The sequence below is a fragment of the Pipistrellus hanaki genome, assembly GCF_964339955.1.
Source record: "Pipistrellus hanaki genome assembly, chromosome: 3".
In the NCBI taxonomy this organism is placed as follows: Eukaryota; Metazoa; Chordata; class Mammalia; order Chiroptera; family Vespertilionidae; genus Pipistrellus; species Pipistrellus hanaki.
In genome coordinates, this window is record NC_140505.1 from 189537293 (window position 1) to 189555470 (window position 18178).

General features: G+C 49.8%; 1 protein-coding gene and 1 long non-coding RNA gene across 6 annotated transcripts; one reads left to right on the forward strand and one right to left on the reverse strand.

Annotated features, from left to right (window-relative positions):
* Positions 1 to 1406: 1406 nt before the first annotated feature.
* RABL2B (RAB, member of RAS oncogene family like 2B) lies at positions 1407 to 10859 on the reverse strand. Of its 5 annotated transcripts, none has more exons than XM_084876708.1 (9): positions 10747 to 10859; positions 9987 to 10129; positions 6613 to 6642; positions 5564 to 5643; positions 4858 to 4937; positions 2895 to 3006; positions 2557 to 2654; positions 2158 to 2241; positions 1407 to 1854 (listed from the first exon to the last, which is right to left on the reverse strand). In XM_084876708.1, exons 1-9 carry the CDS (start codon positions 10765 to 10767, stop codon positions 1843 to 1845), a joined length of 660 nt encoding a protein of 219 aa, XP_084732834.1. In that variant the 5' UTR covers positions 10768 to 10859; the 3' UTR covers positions 1407 to 1842. The 5 variants fall into 5 exon arrangements, with proteins under 5 accessions (XP_084732834.1, XP_084732832.1, XP_084732833.1 ...); XM_084876706.1 differs by having other exon boundaries at positions 1407 to 1961; XM_084876707.1 differs by having other exon boundaries at positions 1407 to 1961; positions 10707 to 10854.
* Positions 10860 to 10883: 24 nt separating this feature from the next.
* Positions 10884 to 14232, forward strand: LOC311618931. Its single transcript, XR_014794417.1, has 3 exons — positions 10884 to 11233; positions 11382 to 11553; positions 12712 to 14232. It is a non-coding gene; the product is annotated as an uncharacterized lncRNA (long non-coding RNA).
* Positions 14233 to 18178: the final 3946 nt, after the last annotated feature.

An 18178-nucleotide genomic window follows, 5' to 3' on the forward strand; every position in this document is an offset into this window, starting at 1 on the left:
GTAATTAGGAAAACAGGTCTTGCTAGACCAGATTAAGAAAGGGACAGTGACTGCCAAAACTGGTTTTGCTCAGTGGATAGAGCATTGGCCTGCAGAATGAAAGGTCCCAGGAAGGGAGTGTGCAGGAGGCAGCTGGTCGATGTTTCTCTCTCATCAATGTTTCTAGCTCTGTATCCCTCTCCCTTCTTCTCTGTAAAAAATCAATGAAATATATTAAAAAAGAAATAAAAGAAAGGGGCAGTGACTTAATTATAGTCTATCAAGAATGTACACTAGGTTATTGGCACAGATTCAGATTGCTAGCCCCCCCCCCCAAAAAAAATGTCTGATATTCCCCATCAGTTGAACATCTACACTAACAAAAGAAAAACGTATAAATAAACTATCACTCTGCTATGCCCACCAGCCACCCCTAACACAGCCCAATCAGGAACAAGTATGCAAATTAACCCAATCAAGATGGCGGCTGGCCACAGAGCTGGAGCAAGCAGGAGGCTTGGGTTGCCCCGGCGATGGAGGAAGCCAAGCTTCCTTCCTGGGGTGGCTGGCTCTGGCCTATACTAAGGGCTACAAAGTTTCAATTATATATATATATATATATATATAAAAAATAAATTCTAGATACTTGCTTTCAGCCCGCCTTGGTCTCTGCTCAAGGAGGTGCTGAAAAAAAAAAAAAAAGAAAAAAAAAAAGAAAAAAAGGAGCGGCTGGGACCTTGGGTTGCCAAGAGACGGGGGAGGGGTGATCAAGCCAGGATGGGAGAGCAGGGGCTGTTGGGCCTAAGCAGACCAGTAAGGGGGATGGGGAGTTGGGAGTGAGCAAGTTGGCATAGGGGGTAGTTGGGGTGAGCAGGCTGGCACAGGGGGTAGTTGGGGGTGATCAGGCTGGTGGGGGGGGTGGGGTGGCATTTGGGGGTGAGCAGGCCAGCGGTGGGGTGAGGAGGGGGCAGTTGGGAGTGAGCAGGCCAGCAAACAGAATGCTTAGGGGCAATCAGGCAGGTAGGCAGGCAAGTGAGCAGTTGGAGCCAGAGCCCATGTGGCTCGTGAGCCGCAGTTTGCTGACCACAGGGCTAGGGCATGGTTTTTATTGTTTTTAGAAGAGCACCTCACTAGGTAACACATTCCTGCAAATCCCTGGTCAGATTTAATCTCTTAAATTGAAATCATAGTAAGCATCTGTAACTTAGAGGGGAAAAGTTTGTTCTTGCTCCCTCCCACCCCCAAACTCATTTTTTTAAAAACACTCAATGGCAGTGAGTGGTCTCTATCCCAGTAAGTTGAGAGTTAACTGGGTGACTCCAGACATCAGGACAGTCTCCTACATTTTTGTGGTTGGAGACCTGCAAATTCTTTCACGCTGTTGGCCCAGTGAAATCCAGACCCACAAAACACACACGTGTTCAATAGTTATGTAATTCCACTTTTACTGTAAAAGGAAAAGAATAAAGACAGTGGAAATGATGTACAAGATGATCACTAAGCACATCAGTAAGCCACAAGCACTGGAGAGAAGGGCATGTCTGTGCCCTGGCTGCCTGGGGAACTACGTCCCACCGCTGCTTGGAATGGGAAGGAATGCCTCATGCTGAAGTCGGGCTTTTAACCATTCTGAGAGACAAAAAACCCACCTAGATTTCCTTTTATTTAAGAGATACACAAAGCAGGTTCCCAGATTCTCCTCTCTGTCCAACCCTAGAGGGGGACTAATCCTCAATCCTGGGCGGGGTCTGGAGTGGACGGACCTCCATGTGTCAGGCATTGCTGGTGCTGCCCCATCCCTGTCCTTTAGCACAGGGGGTGGCTGTAGAGGGTTGGGTGTGGAAGGCCATGAAGTTTCTCAGTTCAGAGCCGGAGCTGTGAGGGGAGAGGCATCCTCGGGCTCAGGAGGGAGGCAAGGTCTTGGTGTTGCCACACTGCTCTTGGGCTAGCTGGTCCTCCTCTTTCTGGTCCAAATTAATATTCTGTGGACAAGGTTTCGGGTGAGGCCTGGCCCTATGCTTGCCCGCCTGTGGCGATACATCCAGGCCGCTGCACATGCCAGCAGGTGCTGCCTGCAAGAGCCACTCTGTTGGCTTATGCTTGACACCTTCTGAAAAGAAGCTGTTTTGGGACTCCCCCCACCCCCCACATAGGCTCACATACTGGAGCCTGACCTACCTCAAGCTCCTGCAAAACTTCATCCATGAAGTCCTGGGAATTCTGCTTGTAGGACACAGCTAATCGAATCGCATCGTTGAAGAGCTGGAGGAGGTGGGGAGGAAGGAAAACACGGCCATGGGTGCCAGTGACCTGGGCTCCGCCTGCCTTGGCCCCACTGGCCTGGTCTTAAGTGCACACAACACTACACCTCAATATCAGCAAAGTCACTCCTTAATTCACTTTCTTCCTGTCAGCCTGACTCCACTCATGGGCCACAGGCCCATCATCTCCCGTCTGTCAATGCCCACAGGGACCCCTACCTATCAGTCCCAGGGCCTGCCCCCTCCGCCAGCCCTTCTCTTGTGGTTTCTCTGCCCTTCAACACCTGGCTCTCTGACCTCTGCAGACCAGTATTACCTTCACCACGTTGGTGCCATCAGCAGCTGAGACAAAGTACAGGGGTAGGGAGAACTTCCTGGCAAAATTGAAGCTTTTTTGGGTCACCTTTATGTCAGCTGTAGAGAAAAGGTAGGAGACAGGCCTGTCCATCAGGGAAAGAGAGGGATTTGCAGGGTGGGTAACCGGCAGCCCCATTCCAGAAAATGGGCTCTTTACTAGAAAGGGAGTGAGGGCCTACAAGCAATGGCTGCATCTCGGGAAGGAGGAACCATTGAAGGCTCACGGCACCAGAAAACCGGAAGAAATGTGTGGCGGGTCCCCATAAACTGCTGACCCGACACCCAGGGTGGCCTTACCATCGATTTTATTGGCCACCACGACACACGGGATCTCTGGTCTGAACTCGCGAAGCTCGGTGTACCAGGTGCCCAGGTTCTTATAGGTGACTTTCCTCTGCACGTCGAATACCTGCAATAAGCAGAGAAGGTGGCTTGCGTGTGAGAACGTCTCCATATGCCACCAGGAAACTTGCCTACACGGGCAATGAGCTTGGTGCACATCACAGGTTTGGGAACTGGGACTGGGCCCCCGCTGAGCTGCAGTCACTCCTGACCAGAAGCTGCACCTGTGCCCACCCTTCTCAGGAAAGCCCCCAGAATCAAAGTGGCTTTAAAAATCTTATTTTTTTTTCCATCTTGTCACCTCATTTATTTACCTATTTTAACCAAGTTGTATCGTCTTACTAATTAATAGTTTGTTAAAAACTGTAAACTTTTCCCAGAATCTATTATTTTTATTGGTTAAACTGTTTTAAAATTCCTTTGTAATAATTTAAAATGTTTCACTTTAGCTACTATTATTTACTTCAAACTCTAAGCCTTTAACCTTCTGTTCACTTGGTATTACAAACTTTTAAAAGGTAATTTTTACATTTTTATTGTTTTGTAGCTTGTAATTTTATTAACTTTTTGAAACTTGTAGCTTTTACCTACTTTAAAATACCAGCAGGAAGTGTGGACATCTCGGATTTGCCCTAATGCCTCTAGTTGCTGTGCAGGGACCTCACGCCCCTCAGAGGCTAGCCTCGTGCTTCCAAGCTGTCTGTCTTTTGGAATAAACTCACTGCCCCAAACCACCCCACCCAACAGGGATGTGATGACAAGCCTGTCTCCTGCTGGAGTGGCTGCTATTATTTATAGATGGCCCATCCTTTCATGGGAACTGCATGGACCAGGACCAGGCCTTGCGTGCAGGTGGCAAGTGTGGATCATCAGCTGTCACATTCAAGACAGGAGGTCCACTTGGGAGGCTCATCCATAGTTCTCCCAGGACCAATGCCAAGTGACCAGGTTGTCTTGAAGTCCCAATATAGACTTCTTGTAAAGCATTCTTGTTACAAAACTCCTGAAATCTGCTTCATACCAGGCTGCCTCCTGTGATCACCATCCAACAGTCACCTTTGCCCAGATCTGGTTTCTGGACCTTCCTCTCCTCATTGAGGGAGCCAAGGAGCCAGCTGGGATGAGGAGCCCTCCCATCAGAGGTTCAAGGTAAGGGTGGAACCCCAGCTCCCTCTGGGACTCTGGGACCCCCTTGTGGTCATCAGAGGTAGGTGCTTTCTACCTGCCAGGCCATGCAGCAGGAGGGACTGCACGCCAAGCCTCAGAAGAGGGTCCAAGAGGAGCCCATGGGGGTGTGTCAGAGGCCGGAGGAGGTCACTCCCAGAGAGAAAAGAGAAGTGAGCTCTTGAGCACCAAGGGCCATGGCTGAACTAAGGCAGAGAGCGACCCGCCTTCCCAGCTTCCAGGGTCATGTGTGACTCTTGGCATGACACTGTCCTCACTGCCTCACCTTGCCACCCTCTTCTGTCCCCTTGCAGACACTAGCTAAAATTCTGGAAAACTTCAGGGGTTTTGTACTTAAGGGAGAGTAGGGCCTGAGCATGGAGCCAGAGAGTTCATGGGCAGGTCCTGAAGGACAGTGGCTCACAGGCTGACACAAATCTCGCATGTCCTGGCTCTTTCCAGTGTTGTTTCCTGTCCTGCTGTGACACTGTGACCCCAGCCCGGGCTGCAGGGGGCACCTCGGGAGACTGTTCTAGACAGCGAGATGAAGGCTGGGAGGGAGAAGAAGGGGCTGGTTTGGGAGGGAAAGCCCCCTAAGAAATGCTTTCCTTTCAGCATCTGTCCTTAGTGATCACCACCAGGGATGGTCATGGGAGATCTCAGGAGCCCCCTCAGTATTGCTGGGCCCCTTGCCCCTCACCCCCAAGGCTAGAATTGCCCAGAGTCTTCGCCCACCTCCCAGCAGGTCTCGTACCATGATGCAGGCGTGGGCCTTGTGGTAGTAGGAGGCGTGCATACTCTGGAACCGCTCCTGGCCCGCTGTGTCCCAAAAGTCTGCAATATGAACAAAGCTCTGACTGCCTGACAGGCTGGAGGGCAGGGACCCTGAGCACCTTCACGCAGGTGTCTGCGCGGGAAGCACAGGGGACACGGAGTCCACCCAGCTCCCTAGTGCTGTCAGGACCCAGGGAGCCTGGCTGAGCTGAGAGGCCTGTGCACACCTGTGTGTATGGGGGTGAACGAGAGGAGGCACAGGGCCAGGAGGATGGAGAATGCAGACAGGAAGCCCCAAGAAGCAGCTCCCTCCCACCCCCATGTCCCCCTGTGTGATGACTGCAGATGGTGAACACAGTCAGGCAGGATGTGGACCTGGCCAAGGGGAAGGTTGTCACCTCACGTTAAGTCCGAGCCCTTTGTGGAGGAGAATTTTCAGACCATGTTGTTATTTCTGGATGCTGGCTCCATCAGAACAGCAGGTCAGAGCACCGGAACTGAGCCTCTGCATCTTCCTCCCCTCCAGGCCTCCAGGCTCTCAGTGGGTGGCCTTCCTGCCATTCCTCACCTGCATCCCTGCTGAGGTCTCATTTCCTCCCTGCACTCTCTCCCTCAGACCTGTCTCCTCCCCCCACCCCCCAACCCCCACCCCCCCGCCTGAGAGTTGGAATAATTGTGCTGCTCACCCACAAGAACGGTCTTGCCATCCACAGTGGCTGTGTGCTTATACAGGGTCAGGGCGTATGTGGATAGCTGCTGGGGCTGACTGTGGTCAGGTTAAGGAGCAAAGGTGAACAAAAAGGGGAGATGTTGGTGTGAAAAATTGGCCCTTTCTCTCTTTTTCTTTCTGGCATTATTGTGATTTTAAATGGAATTAATCAGTCTCAGGTATCTTTGGCACCAGCTCCATGGGTGTGGATGAGTGGGAGAGCCTGGCAGCGTGTCCTGACCACCTGGGTCTGAGGGGAGCCCTGGAATGGAATTTTACTGATTGGTGTCATAAGCAGTGTCATGTGTTTTGAAAATGCAACTTTAGCAATATGAGCGTTTCAGGGAAGAAAGCCACCACAAGTCAGACAGCTGACCATTGTGAACTGTAGTTGGCCTGTGTATGAAACCCTAACTGGACTCCTGGGGGTAACCCTTCCTGAATTAGCAAGATATGGGTGGTCACCCCTGGGACGCAGGACATTCAGGTAGGTGAGTGTAAGGAGACCTGATGGAAGGTGAGGCAAGAAACACCCTAAATCCCCAGGGGCTCCGGCCTCCTCTCACCCATAGTTTCCAGTGGGTTCACCTGGGAAGCTTTGTAAACTATGCTGGTTGCCAGGCAGGTCTCACTCCCAACCTGCAGCGCGAACAATTCATGAGGAGAGGATGGGGATGGCAGCTCATATTTCATAGAGCTCATTCATACCAGAGAATAGTTCAATATCAGGAGCCCAAGCTTTGAGGTCAGAGAGGTAAAGTGATTTGCACAGGGATGCAGGCCTTTGTCAGGCACTATTAGCCACTCTACCACCCTCCTAATATATAGCAAATCCAAATACAAGTAAGGCCTAAAGTACAAAGCATGGACTGCGTGTGATGCCACATGGGCCAGTGAGAAAACAGCGGGCGTCACACCTGTGCATTCTCCCACCTAGCCCTAGTCCCTGAACCTTGGGGCAAAGGATGGGCTGGCAGGAGGGTGGGAAGGCTGGGCAACAGGAGCATTTCAAACCTTGAAGGATACAATCCATCCATGAGAAATCTCTCCATGAGTCTGTAAGGAGAACGTGCACGGTGGTCAGGCACATCCCCCCGGGGGCCACCAGCTGAAGTCACCTGTGGGCCCTCCCATTCAATCCTCGGGCACATAGTTTCCTTTAAGGATGATGCCCAGGACCTCCCTCTTCCTGACTCCCCTGAAGTTCCCGGCATGCACAGCTGCTCTGCCCACAAGCAGGCACCACAACAGCTGGTCAGCAACACTAGTTGAAAAGTATAGACCCATCGCCTGAGTTCTGCGGTATGTCTATGCTGGAGATCTGGGTGGACTCAATAGATCTAAAACTGAACTTGTGTAACCAACTAACTCTGATCCGGCCAAGGGACCTAGTTAGTGCCATCCCTCCTTTTTCATGCCTGGAACCTGGGACTTGCATGACTAACCCTCATGACCTAACAGCTCACGCTGCTTTGTGCACCAGCCCTATGAGGCTTGGAGATCCACTATCTCTACCTCTGCACAGTGGACACCGCAGTCACCCCTGTGTTATGAATGGGAAACTTGAGGCCAGGAAGGCTGTGCCCCCAGCCTGAAACCTGTTTCCCCCACATTCTGCAGGTCTTCCAGGCTTTGGTCAAAGGTCACCTGAGCAATGAGACCTTCCCCGACAATCATATTTATGACAAGCAGGTAAGTTCTATCTCAACTTGCATTGCCTCACTGCCCCGCAGGTAGCACCAACGAACACATACATATTTTACTTATATCTCTCAGAGCACATGGAAGTAATTTTTGAATTTTTAGTTTAGCTCTGCATCCCCAGGGACTAGGTAAAAAAAACCCCAACATTTAAATTATAACCACTGTCCAAACACAACGGCAAACTGTAGGCACGCCCTCACCCGCACAAGCAAAGGCTGATTGAGGAGCTGAGCAGATTTCCATGCTTTTGAGACTGTAACCTGTGTCCAACAAGGCCAGGTAGAGAGTGAACTCCTTCCCTACAGATGGTAACGAGACTCCCTCCCCACATAGTGTCAGCTGAGATCCCACAGTTAGAGGTGGTGGGTGGGGGTGGCGTGGCCCCTCCTCCTTTCCCAGTGAAGAGCACCACAGGAAGACAACTCAGACAGAAGTTTAAATAACACAATATTCAAAATGTCCCAGTTTCAGCAGAAAATCATTCATCATACCAAGAACCAGAATACAAAATGATCAGCAGACACCAACACTATGAACAAGCCAGATGTTGCAATCATCTGACAAGGCTGATATAAAGCAGCTTCATAAAAATGCACCACTGAGCAAGTGCAGATGTGCTTGAAGTGAATGAAAATGTAGCAAGTCTCAACAATGGACTTTTCAGCACAGAAATAGAAGATATAAATAAGGACCCAACAGTAGGAGGAATTAATGCCATTAAAATGTCCATACTTCCCAAGTAATCTATAATGTCAACACAATTCCCATGAAAAGACCAATGGTGCACTTCACAAAATTAGGACAAACAATTCTAAAGTTTACATGGAACAACAAAAGACCCTGAAGAGCCACAGCAATCTTGGGAAAGAATAACACTACCTGAGGAATCACGCTACCTGATAAAAACTGTACTACAAGGCCATAGTAATCAAAGCAATATGGTAGTGACATAAAGACATACACACAGATCAATGGAACACAATAGCCCAGAAATAAACCCACACTGTTTTAGCCAAGTAATATTTGACAAAGGAGGCAAAAACATACAGTGGGGTAAAAACAGTCTATTCAATAAATGGTGTTTGGAAAACTGGATGGATAATATGCTTAAAAAAAAAAAAGAAAGAAAAAGAAACTGGACAACCTTCTTATATTGACTTTTGTTTTTGGATATGTCTCCTTGGGCAACAAAAGAAAAAATAAATAAATGGGATCATATCAGACTAAATGAGAGCTGCACTGGGTGCTGTGGCATGAATTCATGAAGACGGCCTGAAACCAGCAAATCCCCAGATAATCGTTCACAACTACTTGAGTCCAAGGCCTTGATAGTCAAAAATAAAGGTGGACAACAACGTGATTCTGGAGCACCTGGGAGGGAAGATTACACAAGACATTTGTTTGGGGCAGGTCCACCCTCATTCTGTGAAGGCAGAAATGAATGTGTGTCCTCGATAGCCTGAGACAGGTGAGAACTAGGACCACAGCTCCTGGAGAGAAGTTGCCAGTGCTTCTGTTCCAATCTTGTGCACATAGGTGCTGACATCAGTTAAAAAATAAGCCAATCTTGCCAAGGCCGGTTTGGCTCAGTGGATAGAGTGTCAGCCTGGGAACTCAAGGGTCCCGGGTTCGATTCCGGTCAAGGGCATGTAGCTTGGTTGCGGGCACATCCCCGGTGGGGGTGTGCAAGAGGCGGCTGATCGATGTTTCTCTCTCATTGATGTTTTTGACTTTCTGTCCCTCTCCCTTCCTCTCTGTAAAAAATCAATAAAATGTATAAAAAAATAATAATAAGCCAATCTTGCCCTAGCCAGTTTGGCTCAGTGGACAGAGCATCAGCCTGCGTATTGCCAGGTCCCAGGTTCAATTCCAGTCAAGGGTACACAGGCTAGGGTTTTGGGCTCAATCCCCAGTGGGGGGCATGCAGGAGGCAGCCAATCAACAATTCTCTTTCAATTGGTGTTTCTCTCTCTTTAATTTTTTTTTTTTTTAAATTAAGCTAATCTTTACGCTGAGCATGCTCAGTCGTCATTTCTATCCACTCTTTGATCTCAGTGAGTCCGTCTAGGACAGTGGTGGGCAAACTGTGGCTAGCGGTTTGCTGACCACTGTCGTATACTACCCTTTACCTCTTAGCACACAATATGACACAATTGTCTAATCCTCACAGCTTCCAAGTACATGGTAAGATTTAGTCTAGTCCAGTGGTCGGCAAACTCATTAGTCAACAGAGCGGCAAACCTCAGCCACAGTTTGCCGACCACAGCTCTAGGTGAAAGCATTTTTACCACCTTTACCCAGTTTGTTATTGGTTGTGCTATTCACACCTGTAATATGTTCCTCTCTGCATCCCCACTTCCTCCAATTTCAGTCTCTCAGTCCACAACCACATATAGGAACACCCCAGTTCTCCCTCCTCACCCTGGACTGCTCCAGTGGTATCGACGGTGATCTGCTCCACACCGTCTGCCAGTGCTCATGGAAAAAGCTCAAATTCCTTAGTCCTATGACTTGAGCCTCCACAGGTGCTGATGTGATCCTCTACTCTCCCCATTCCCCTAGAGTACACCTGGGCTCCAGCCAAACGACTCTCATGAGTTTGACAGAAGCCATGCTCCACTGTGCCTCCAGAGAACTCTTCTGAGAGCCTAGACCCACTCTGGGCCCCGCCTTTCTTCCCCAATTTCCCAACATACTTGGACTTGCCCACAGCGCTGTCCCCCAGGCAGATGATCTTCACGTTGTCATCAGCATCATATTTCTCTTGGTCCAGCTCACAGGGATTTGCTTTGTCCCTGGCCATTGGCCCCTGGCTCAGCTCAGGGGAGGGGGCTCCTATCTGTATGGAAAGGGGAGAGAAGGAGCGAATGAGAGGGGTCCGAGGACACACGCACACCCTTCTCATTCATCACCATCTGGCCCACACCAGCTGAATCAGCGGGTCGTAATCTCGTATTCCACCACGACCACCTCCGAGTGGTTTATTCTGTCATCTTACCACAGACACACACGCTCAGGGCCATACCGCCCACTCCCACCGGGAGAGAGAGTATACAGACTTTATACTATACACACAAGTTTTCTCATTTGTAAAACAGGTTGACAACGCAGTGCCCATGTCATATGACCGACGTCAGACTCTGGCAAAGACACGGCGCTCTGTGGCCTGGGAAGCCATCACTGAATCACAGCGACAGACCCCCCAGCAGAGGCAGGCCCTGTCCTCCTGGTCCTCTGCCTCAAGCCTCTCACCACCGCTCCATTTTCACGGCGCCCCCGCGAGACGCCGCCCGGCCGACACGAGGCGCCTGCAACCCCAGCAGCGCCCGGAGTGGCCGCCCGCGAACCCTGCGCGGGGGGGGGGGGGGGGGGGGCGCTCCTACGCGCCCGGCAGCAAACTCCCTCCCTTAACAAACATCTGGGGGCGGCGGACAGGTCTGGGGCCGCCGCCCGCACCTCTCGAGCCCTGATGTCCATCCTGGGGGCCCGCCCGCTCGGACCCGCGGGGCTCACGCTACGCCACACCGGCTTCGGCTCGGCCGCGTCCCCACAGCTGCTACGCAACGGCGCAAGGACCTCGACGAGGGCTGGCCGGCCGAAGCCTGAAGGACCCCACGAGGCGCGGCTGCCTAGCGCGGTGCCGGCGGGAGGACGCGAGGAGGGGGGCGCGGGGCGGGGGTCAGGCGGCCGGAGGCCTCGGGCTTGTGGAGGCTGGAGTCTGGATCCGCGGACCCGGGGCTAAATCGGGGCTTCCGCGCTCAGGCTTCCTGGGGTGGCGGGACAGCGGGCCTCAGGGAGGCCCCCTGCGGGCGTTGGGACACAGGTGCGGAGGCTGCCGCTGGGCCCAGGGACACCTGGCTCGGCCACCGCCCTCAGGAAAAGAGGGTGGCGCTTCAGGGGCGGGAGGCACGTGATGGAAATGTCTACAGTTTGCAGTTCTCTGGTGGGTGAATTTGAGTTTATGTCTCTATGCGTCGACATTTGTTATTAACCATGAATGGAGACAGCCACGACCGAGCCTGGTGAGCAGGCTGTTTCTGTTCTTTCTTATTTATTTATTTATTTTCATTTTTTTTTTTGTTATATTTTAGGATGCCGTATCTGTTCTTGAGGGCAACTCAGGCCATGCTCCCAACCCTGCCCCTGCCCCTGCCCCTCGCAAGTTAAAGGGGCATTCCGTTTCCCTGAGTGGCTTGTTCATTACAAATGCATGAATGCACCTGTGATTTGGAGAAGAAATTTCATTGCATCTCTTTGTGGATGGTAGGTAGGGGTTCGTTGAGTTTGTTATTAGGCACAGTGCCTTTAAGATTTGTTAGTGCAGGAGACAGACAGCTGTGAGAGGTTTTGGAATAGTGCATGTGAGATTGCAATAGTCCTGTTCTCCAGTATGCTATAAGCCATACATTGTACAGTCTGGCTATAAGCCATACATTGTATGTGATTATGTTTCATTTCCATGCCCCCTCTTGGTGCAATGCCTCCAGTCCCAGCTTTTTATTTTTAAAAAATATATTTAATTGATTTTTTACAGAGAGAGAGAAAGGGAGAGAGATAGAGAGCTAGAGACATGGATAAGAGAGAAACATTGATCAGTATCCTGCCCGCAAGCAAGGTACATGCCCTTGACCAGAATTGAACATGGAATCTTTCAGCCTGCAGGCTGATGCTGTATCCACTGTGCCAATCTGGTTTTAGTTTATCTTGTTTTTTATTGTAGCCCTTGGTATAGAAGAAGCACATGTATTTTGTGTGTCTAGGAGTGCACAGAGTACACTTTTATCAAGAAAAATCATTTTGTAGGTAGCTGTTTGAGTGAGTGTGAAGGAGACAGTCCCTTAGAATTGCAGTTAGAAGTGGCAGTGTTATGTTGGTGATAGTCATAGGGGTGGCTCGACAGCAGGTCCTGCCCGGTAAGAGGTGCTGCCTATGGGGGAAGCGACCCATGTGGTTTTTCATGGTTCCTTTATTTGGTTTTTGAGTTAGCAGCCTAGGTGGGTACTTTGTTCCATGCATAGCTGAGACCAGCCCCATCTATCCTTGTGTGGGTGATGAAAGCTAAACTCATTATATAGAGGGAGGGCAGCGTAGGTGTGACCTGTGCAAGGTCATGCCTTTAGCTGCAGCCATTCCCAAACTGATGACACTGTTTTGTAAGAGCTCTGAGCATCCTGAAGTAGTGTTGATTTCCAAGGAAGCTTTTGTGTATTTTATGTACTGTTAAGTGTCCTAGAGTTTACTTGGTCCTTTCGTGTAATAGTTATCTATGATTCTAGCATCCTGCACTCCAAGTGTCTGGTGGCTGGGTAAATGGATGTGCAGGTTGGTTGGTGGTTGTGTGGCTGGCTCATTTCTGGCTTTATAGTGTTTCTAGTGATTTTATCCTGTTCATGGATGCTCACACATTTTCTTCCTTTTCAGGTGTCTGTTTACCGTTCCCGTTGTTTACGTCTTCACCATGGATAATGCTGTTGGGTTGGAAGGAGCCATTCCTTTTCAGTGCTCTCAGTAGTGACCTCCCCAGAATGGAACTAAGTTTTGAATCCATGTATTGTGCCACAGCCACATGTCACGGTGATGCTTCCTTGAACAGGCTGTCTTTGTGGAAGGTGTGCATCTGTGCCCCTATCTCCATGGAGCCCTGGTGATTGTGACTGTGTGGTCAGGGGTTTGAAGTGCCTCAGTAACTGAGCATAGTCAGTGGTTTTTTTGAGTGGTGTTCTTTGAAATGCAATTAATGTTCACATGATGTTTCACCATTTTCTTTGGTATGTCAACATGCTGGCCGGTGCGTTTGAATAAAAGACAGAAACTCATCGTGTGATACTGCGTTCTCGGATCCCTGGAGTTGTCTGCTCATACCATTCCTCTGCCAGCCTACTTTTTTTTGTACTTGGATGAGATATTGCTTTCTGTTGTGCACAGTGTGCATCCTGTGTGCTTGTCCTGTTTGTACTGTGTCCATTGGTAATCTCACTTTCCTTATCCATTTTCAATAAATGTCTCAGTCATTGCGAGTTTTGATGAGTGTCAATTCAAAGATTGTCAGCTGACACTGAATGTGCTAAAGCTGTTGTCAATGTGGGATTGCTAGTTCCTCTTCTGTGTTGTTTCCATTGATAATCTGTAGAATAGATTGGATGGTCATCCCTGCCTGCCTGCCTGTGTGTTCACATAAGCCCTGTTTTCAGCTGCCATAGTATTGTACTTCCCACGGCCATTGTTCTTATACCACACACACACACACCTCTGGTTGCCAGTTGTGATTGTCTCCTGTCCATAAACAGGGCTGCTTACATTTTTTTTTTTTAAATTCTCCTTGCCATGCCTCCATCTGTTTCTGACCAGTGTGTGGTCAAGTGTCTGTCCATCTGTGTACTTTGTCCACCAGTGCATGCTACCCATATGACACGACCTCCTAGAGCCTATTTTTTCAATGGTGCCCCTTTTTATCCCCCTTGGGGTGCTTCCCTGAGGCCCACATGTCCAACCCATCTGTGTCGTTTCTGTTGCTTGCTGGCTCATGCATGTCCAGCACTGGTGTACGGGCAATCCATTAGATGGTGTCCCACATCATCCCCCCTTTCCCGGCTGCTGGACAGTTCTGCCTGTGCTATAGTCTTCCTGTCAAAGTGGGTGCCCCTTATAAGATCATTAAGGGATGTTTATCATGCATTCTTGGACAGTGTCCAGGATGTCTAAACCTTCCCAAGTTGTTGAGTAGAGGTTACCCAGCTTGGTACCCATCTTTGCAACAATGTTTCCCACCAATTTTCCCCCACCATGTTCAGATCATAATTCATCCCTTCAGTGCACTTGCTCCCTCCACGCACCCTATGGTCTTTCATGTTATGTCAGGGTGTGTGTCCGCCTGTTTGTTTTCCCCTTATCACAGAACCCTTCCCCGGAATAAACATGGGACAATGGTGTGCATTTTGATTGACTCAAGTTCTGTGTCTTTATCCTTTGTTATCCCGCACTTGCCCTGAAGGGTTGGGGAGCTAAGAGGTACCCTTTTCTTATAATGCAGTATTCCTGGTTTCTCTGCCAGGGTGCCCTCCCCACCAGTGTCTTTGCTTTCTTTGCTACCATCCGTGTCCACCCTTTTCTTGTTTCCGTTTGTGCACAATCATGGTCATTCCCAGTATGAGATCCCATCCAAGCATTATTCTTACCACCCCATGGCTGGAACCAGGCGCATATTAGTGGCATCTGTTTGTGCCCCCTCCCCTAGGGTGGTGACTCTTGCTTTGTAATTTATCATGAGTGTTCCCTGTGGCCAGGATAAACCCACCCCCAACTATTTTTGTGATGCCTATGCTATTGTGCTGAGTTGCCCAAGATATTTTGTCTGGCATTTTTGCCAGCTCATTATATAGGTATTGCTTCTGGGACTTTTGCAACTCATTATATAGATATTGCTTCTGTCTTGCACTTTTGCCAGCTCATTATGTCTGCCCCCACCTAGACACACAGCCAGCCACCCACCAAGCCATGCAGCCTCCCTCATACCCCATTGCCTAAAATTTTATGCAGTGCCTCCCCTTTCCCTTCCAGTGCCCACCCTGTCATGCATGGTGTTGCCCTCCCATATGCCATGTTCGGAGTTGCTCATCTATCAAGAAAGCATGGACTCACAGGTGGCGGGGTCGGGGACAGGGGAACATAAGGGCAACTGTGGCGCAAGGTGTGCGGGGGTCACGGGAGGTACATGCAGGGAAAGGGATTGGGGGGAGGTCAGCCTTTGAGGGGCTGTGCAGGGTGACTTGAGTTTTTTGTCCATGGCTCATTTCCTGAGCTCCTGTGGAATGGGCATTACATTTGAGAACAGCACTATCCCTTCCTCCTTGTCCATGGCACCCACCAACTAGGGTGTTCAGCTGTGATTGATGTGTTATCCAGCAAGGCGCACCTCCATGGCACTTTCTGCAGCCATTCATCTGTCCCCAGCAGCAGCAGCAGCAGCACAGATGGTCTCTTAACACTTCTTTTCCCTGTGCAGTGGTTTAGGGCTCTATGAATGCCTGTGCCCTGTGGGTTTCTATGCACTTGTGCAGCATCAGGAGATAATTTATCTTGAACCTGCTTTCCAAAAGATGCTTGCTTTGCTCTTCACAGTACTCAACCTTAGAGAAAGCTGTGTTCCAAGCTTGTGTAACCTTTATTCCACAACCTGCACCTCCAGCTTCCCATATCTCCTTTGCCAAGTACTTAAGCCCTCTCATCCTTCCGTCCCATCCCACAACAATCACCTCTTTTCCTGGCCTCTTTCAGGCCCCTAATTGTTCCCAGGAAACCTGCTGGGTTAACCTGCCAGGGAGGTTTCCTTCTCCCCCCTCCTCCAACATCCTCTTTATGTGAGTAAGAGTCTGTAGCTCCTCCCCACCAATGCCAGTCAAGTTTCCTCTGATAGGGTCACCTTAATCTTATCCCTATCCTCTGCCTTCCCCACTGCACACTAGTTTGCCTCTAGGGAGAAAAGGTGTTTTCTCTGCTGGGTGGGATGCATCCTTGTCCAGGTCTCCTTCTCCGCTTAGCACTCCCATCACTGCACCTGGAAAGTTACAGCACTGCCCTCCCCTTAATCTCCCCTTGTCTCCTGCTCTGAGGGGATGCTTGAGATCTCTCCTTAGTGCTGGGTACCCTCCCCCACCTGCAGTTAGAAGTAGGCACATGTTCTGTTTGTTGCTCTGCTACAGCCCCTTACCTTTTAGTGCAGGTAGCAGCTCCAGTTTGCTGAGTGGTGTGTTGTACTTCATCCTCTTCTGCAGATTGCATTTCCAGGGAAGGCATTCCTCATCCACACCGGTAACGCCTTTTTCTCCTGTGATATCCACCTGTTGGAAAAAAATGCATCACCATCAATGGCTCTGTGGAATCAAGCATTTTTTGCTCATACCTACTTACAGCAACGTAATGGCCATCTGCACTCTATTTTCCCAGCTAGGAGCATGTGCCAATCCTGCATTCCTTCTTTGACAAGTGCTGTTTCCTTACTGCACCTGCTGCAATTCCCAACTGCCACTTTCCACATTTTTTTTTTATTCCTTATGTCCTGTCACATCGATGGGGGATGTTAGTAGAGGGAGCATGCAGTTAGGTGGGGTATGAGAACACAGAATGGATTTCAGACAGGCAGTGCAGAGTGCAGATGTGGAGCACAAGGTGGAGGGATGTGAATGGGTTCTTTTCACTGACCTGTTTGTGGAGTCTTCCTTCGGTGGCACTCCTATGGATGTTCTTTGTCTGCCACGGGACTCCATTCCTTTCCCTTGCAGGTCAGCGTTCCATTTATTACTTTTTTGGTAGTGTTCGTTATTTTTGGTGTGTACAAGGCACGATTTTGTGTTCCTCAAGCAAGCCCTACCTAATTTCCACATTCCATACTGTACACTTTGAGGGTACTATGTATCATGTTCTTCAAGTATCATGACTGAGCCAATCTTAACTCTTTCATATTTCATTATCATTATTAATAGTTATTAATATTTTTATTGTTGTTGATATTTTTACTTGAGGGTTGCTGTGCTCTACCTATATTTGCTAGGGATGCTAGAGCATGCTTTTCCCAGGGTGCTGCTTCAGGGTAGAGGTCCAGGAGGCTGTTGCCCCTCATTGTTGGAATCCAGCCCTGTTACATGCTGTTTTCTTGCCCAGCTGTGTCAAACAGCCGCCCTGTCTGGCATAGCTGGCCTGCCAGGAGGCCTTATGGGCGCTCCGAGCGAGACTGTCACTTATGCCGCGTGACGGGTTTCCCCATGGGGGAGCATGCTATTCCTCAGGGATGCCCTTTCACTGCTCTCCAAGACCTTCCGGGTCCCTAAGGATACCCGAGAGACGCCCAGGAGGGAGCATGTGGCTCTTCCTCCTCGGAGCAGACCTCCTTCAACTCTCATTTCTAGGTACCTGCTTTCCTGCTCCCAGTATCACACATTCATTCCCACTCATCAGCCACTGCCACTCACATGCCCCCACACATTTGCCTGGATGTTTTTCCCCATGCCCCTTCATGTTAGTTGCTTTCCACCCTAATCATCTAATTCTGAAGGTAGCTGCAGTGAATTCTGACATTCTACAGAAAAAAGGAATGTCGTGTCTCTAGTAGGCAACTCACCCAGGTTCAACCACAAGGTGCTGCGGACAGTCGGTGGGGCGCAATGGGCTCCTTGTTGGATCCTGGCACCAACACACAGTCCGCATGGTGCTCCCGGGTGAGCTGCTTTGGAGTCTTCCCTCAACTTCAGGGAGGGAGGTGAGCGGGACGTGCTTTAGGATCCTTGGACACTTTCTTGAGTTTCTCCAAGATGGTGTTTCAGATCAGCAGGTAATCACATTGAGAAGCAGTGCGCAGAGAACATGGAGAGTTCCCGGACCTCTCTTATAACTCCTTCTCAAAGGGCAAGAGCGTCAATGACTCCTATGCAGTTCATTGGGTACACATTCGCGGGGTTGGGCAGGTCTCTGGTAGGAAAGGGCAACCATTGGGTGCCAAGCAAGGTAATGGGCAATTTTTTCTCTCACAGGGAGGGGTGCTGCTTGCTTCAGCTACCTGATGGCAGGAGATTGACTTGATTGCCATGATAAAGGGCGAGTCCCCTTCGCCTTTTGTTTTGCACCGAGTTCCGTCCTCAGGGCTAAGGAAAGAGGGAAATCACCACTTGTCCTAGGTCTCTGAATTCAATGAACCTTGCTGACAGAGGGAAGTCACCACTTGCTGTAGGTCTTTGAATTCCATTCAATGAACTGTCCTGAGAGAAGACAATTGCTCAGCTGAGCACTGATGTTTGCATTTGGAAGTCACAAGGCAGGGCCCTTCCTGATTACAGGCATGCCATCTGCATGGCTGCAGCCCTCTGTGTGTCTTTTTGGGGAAGGATGAGCCATGCTC

Coding starts and splice junctions, on each gene's coding strand:
- RABL2B (XM_084876704.1), bottom strand. CDS start 10,195: ATGAGAAGGGTGTGCGTGTGTCCTCGGACCCCTCTCATTCGCTCCTTC. Junction 2,655..2,894: donor GGTGGCCAATAAAATCGATG/GTAAGGCCACCC, acceptor TTTTCTCTACAG/CTGACATAAAGGTGACCCAA. Junction 2,048..2,153: donor TTTGCAGGAGCTTGAGGTAG/GTCAGGCTCCAG, acceptor TCTTGCAGGCAG/CACCTGCTGGCATGTGCAGC.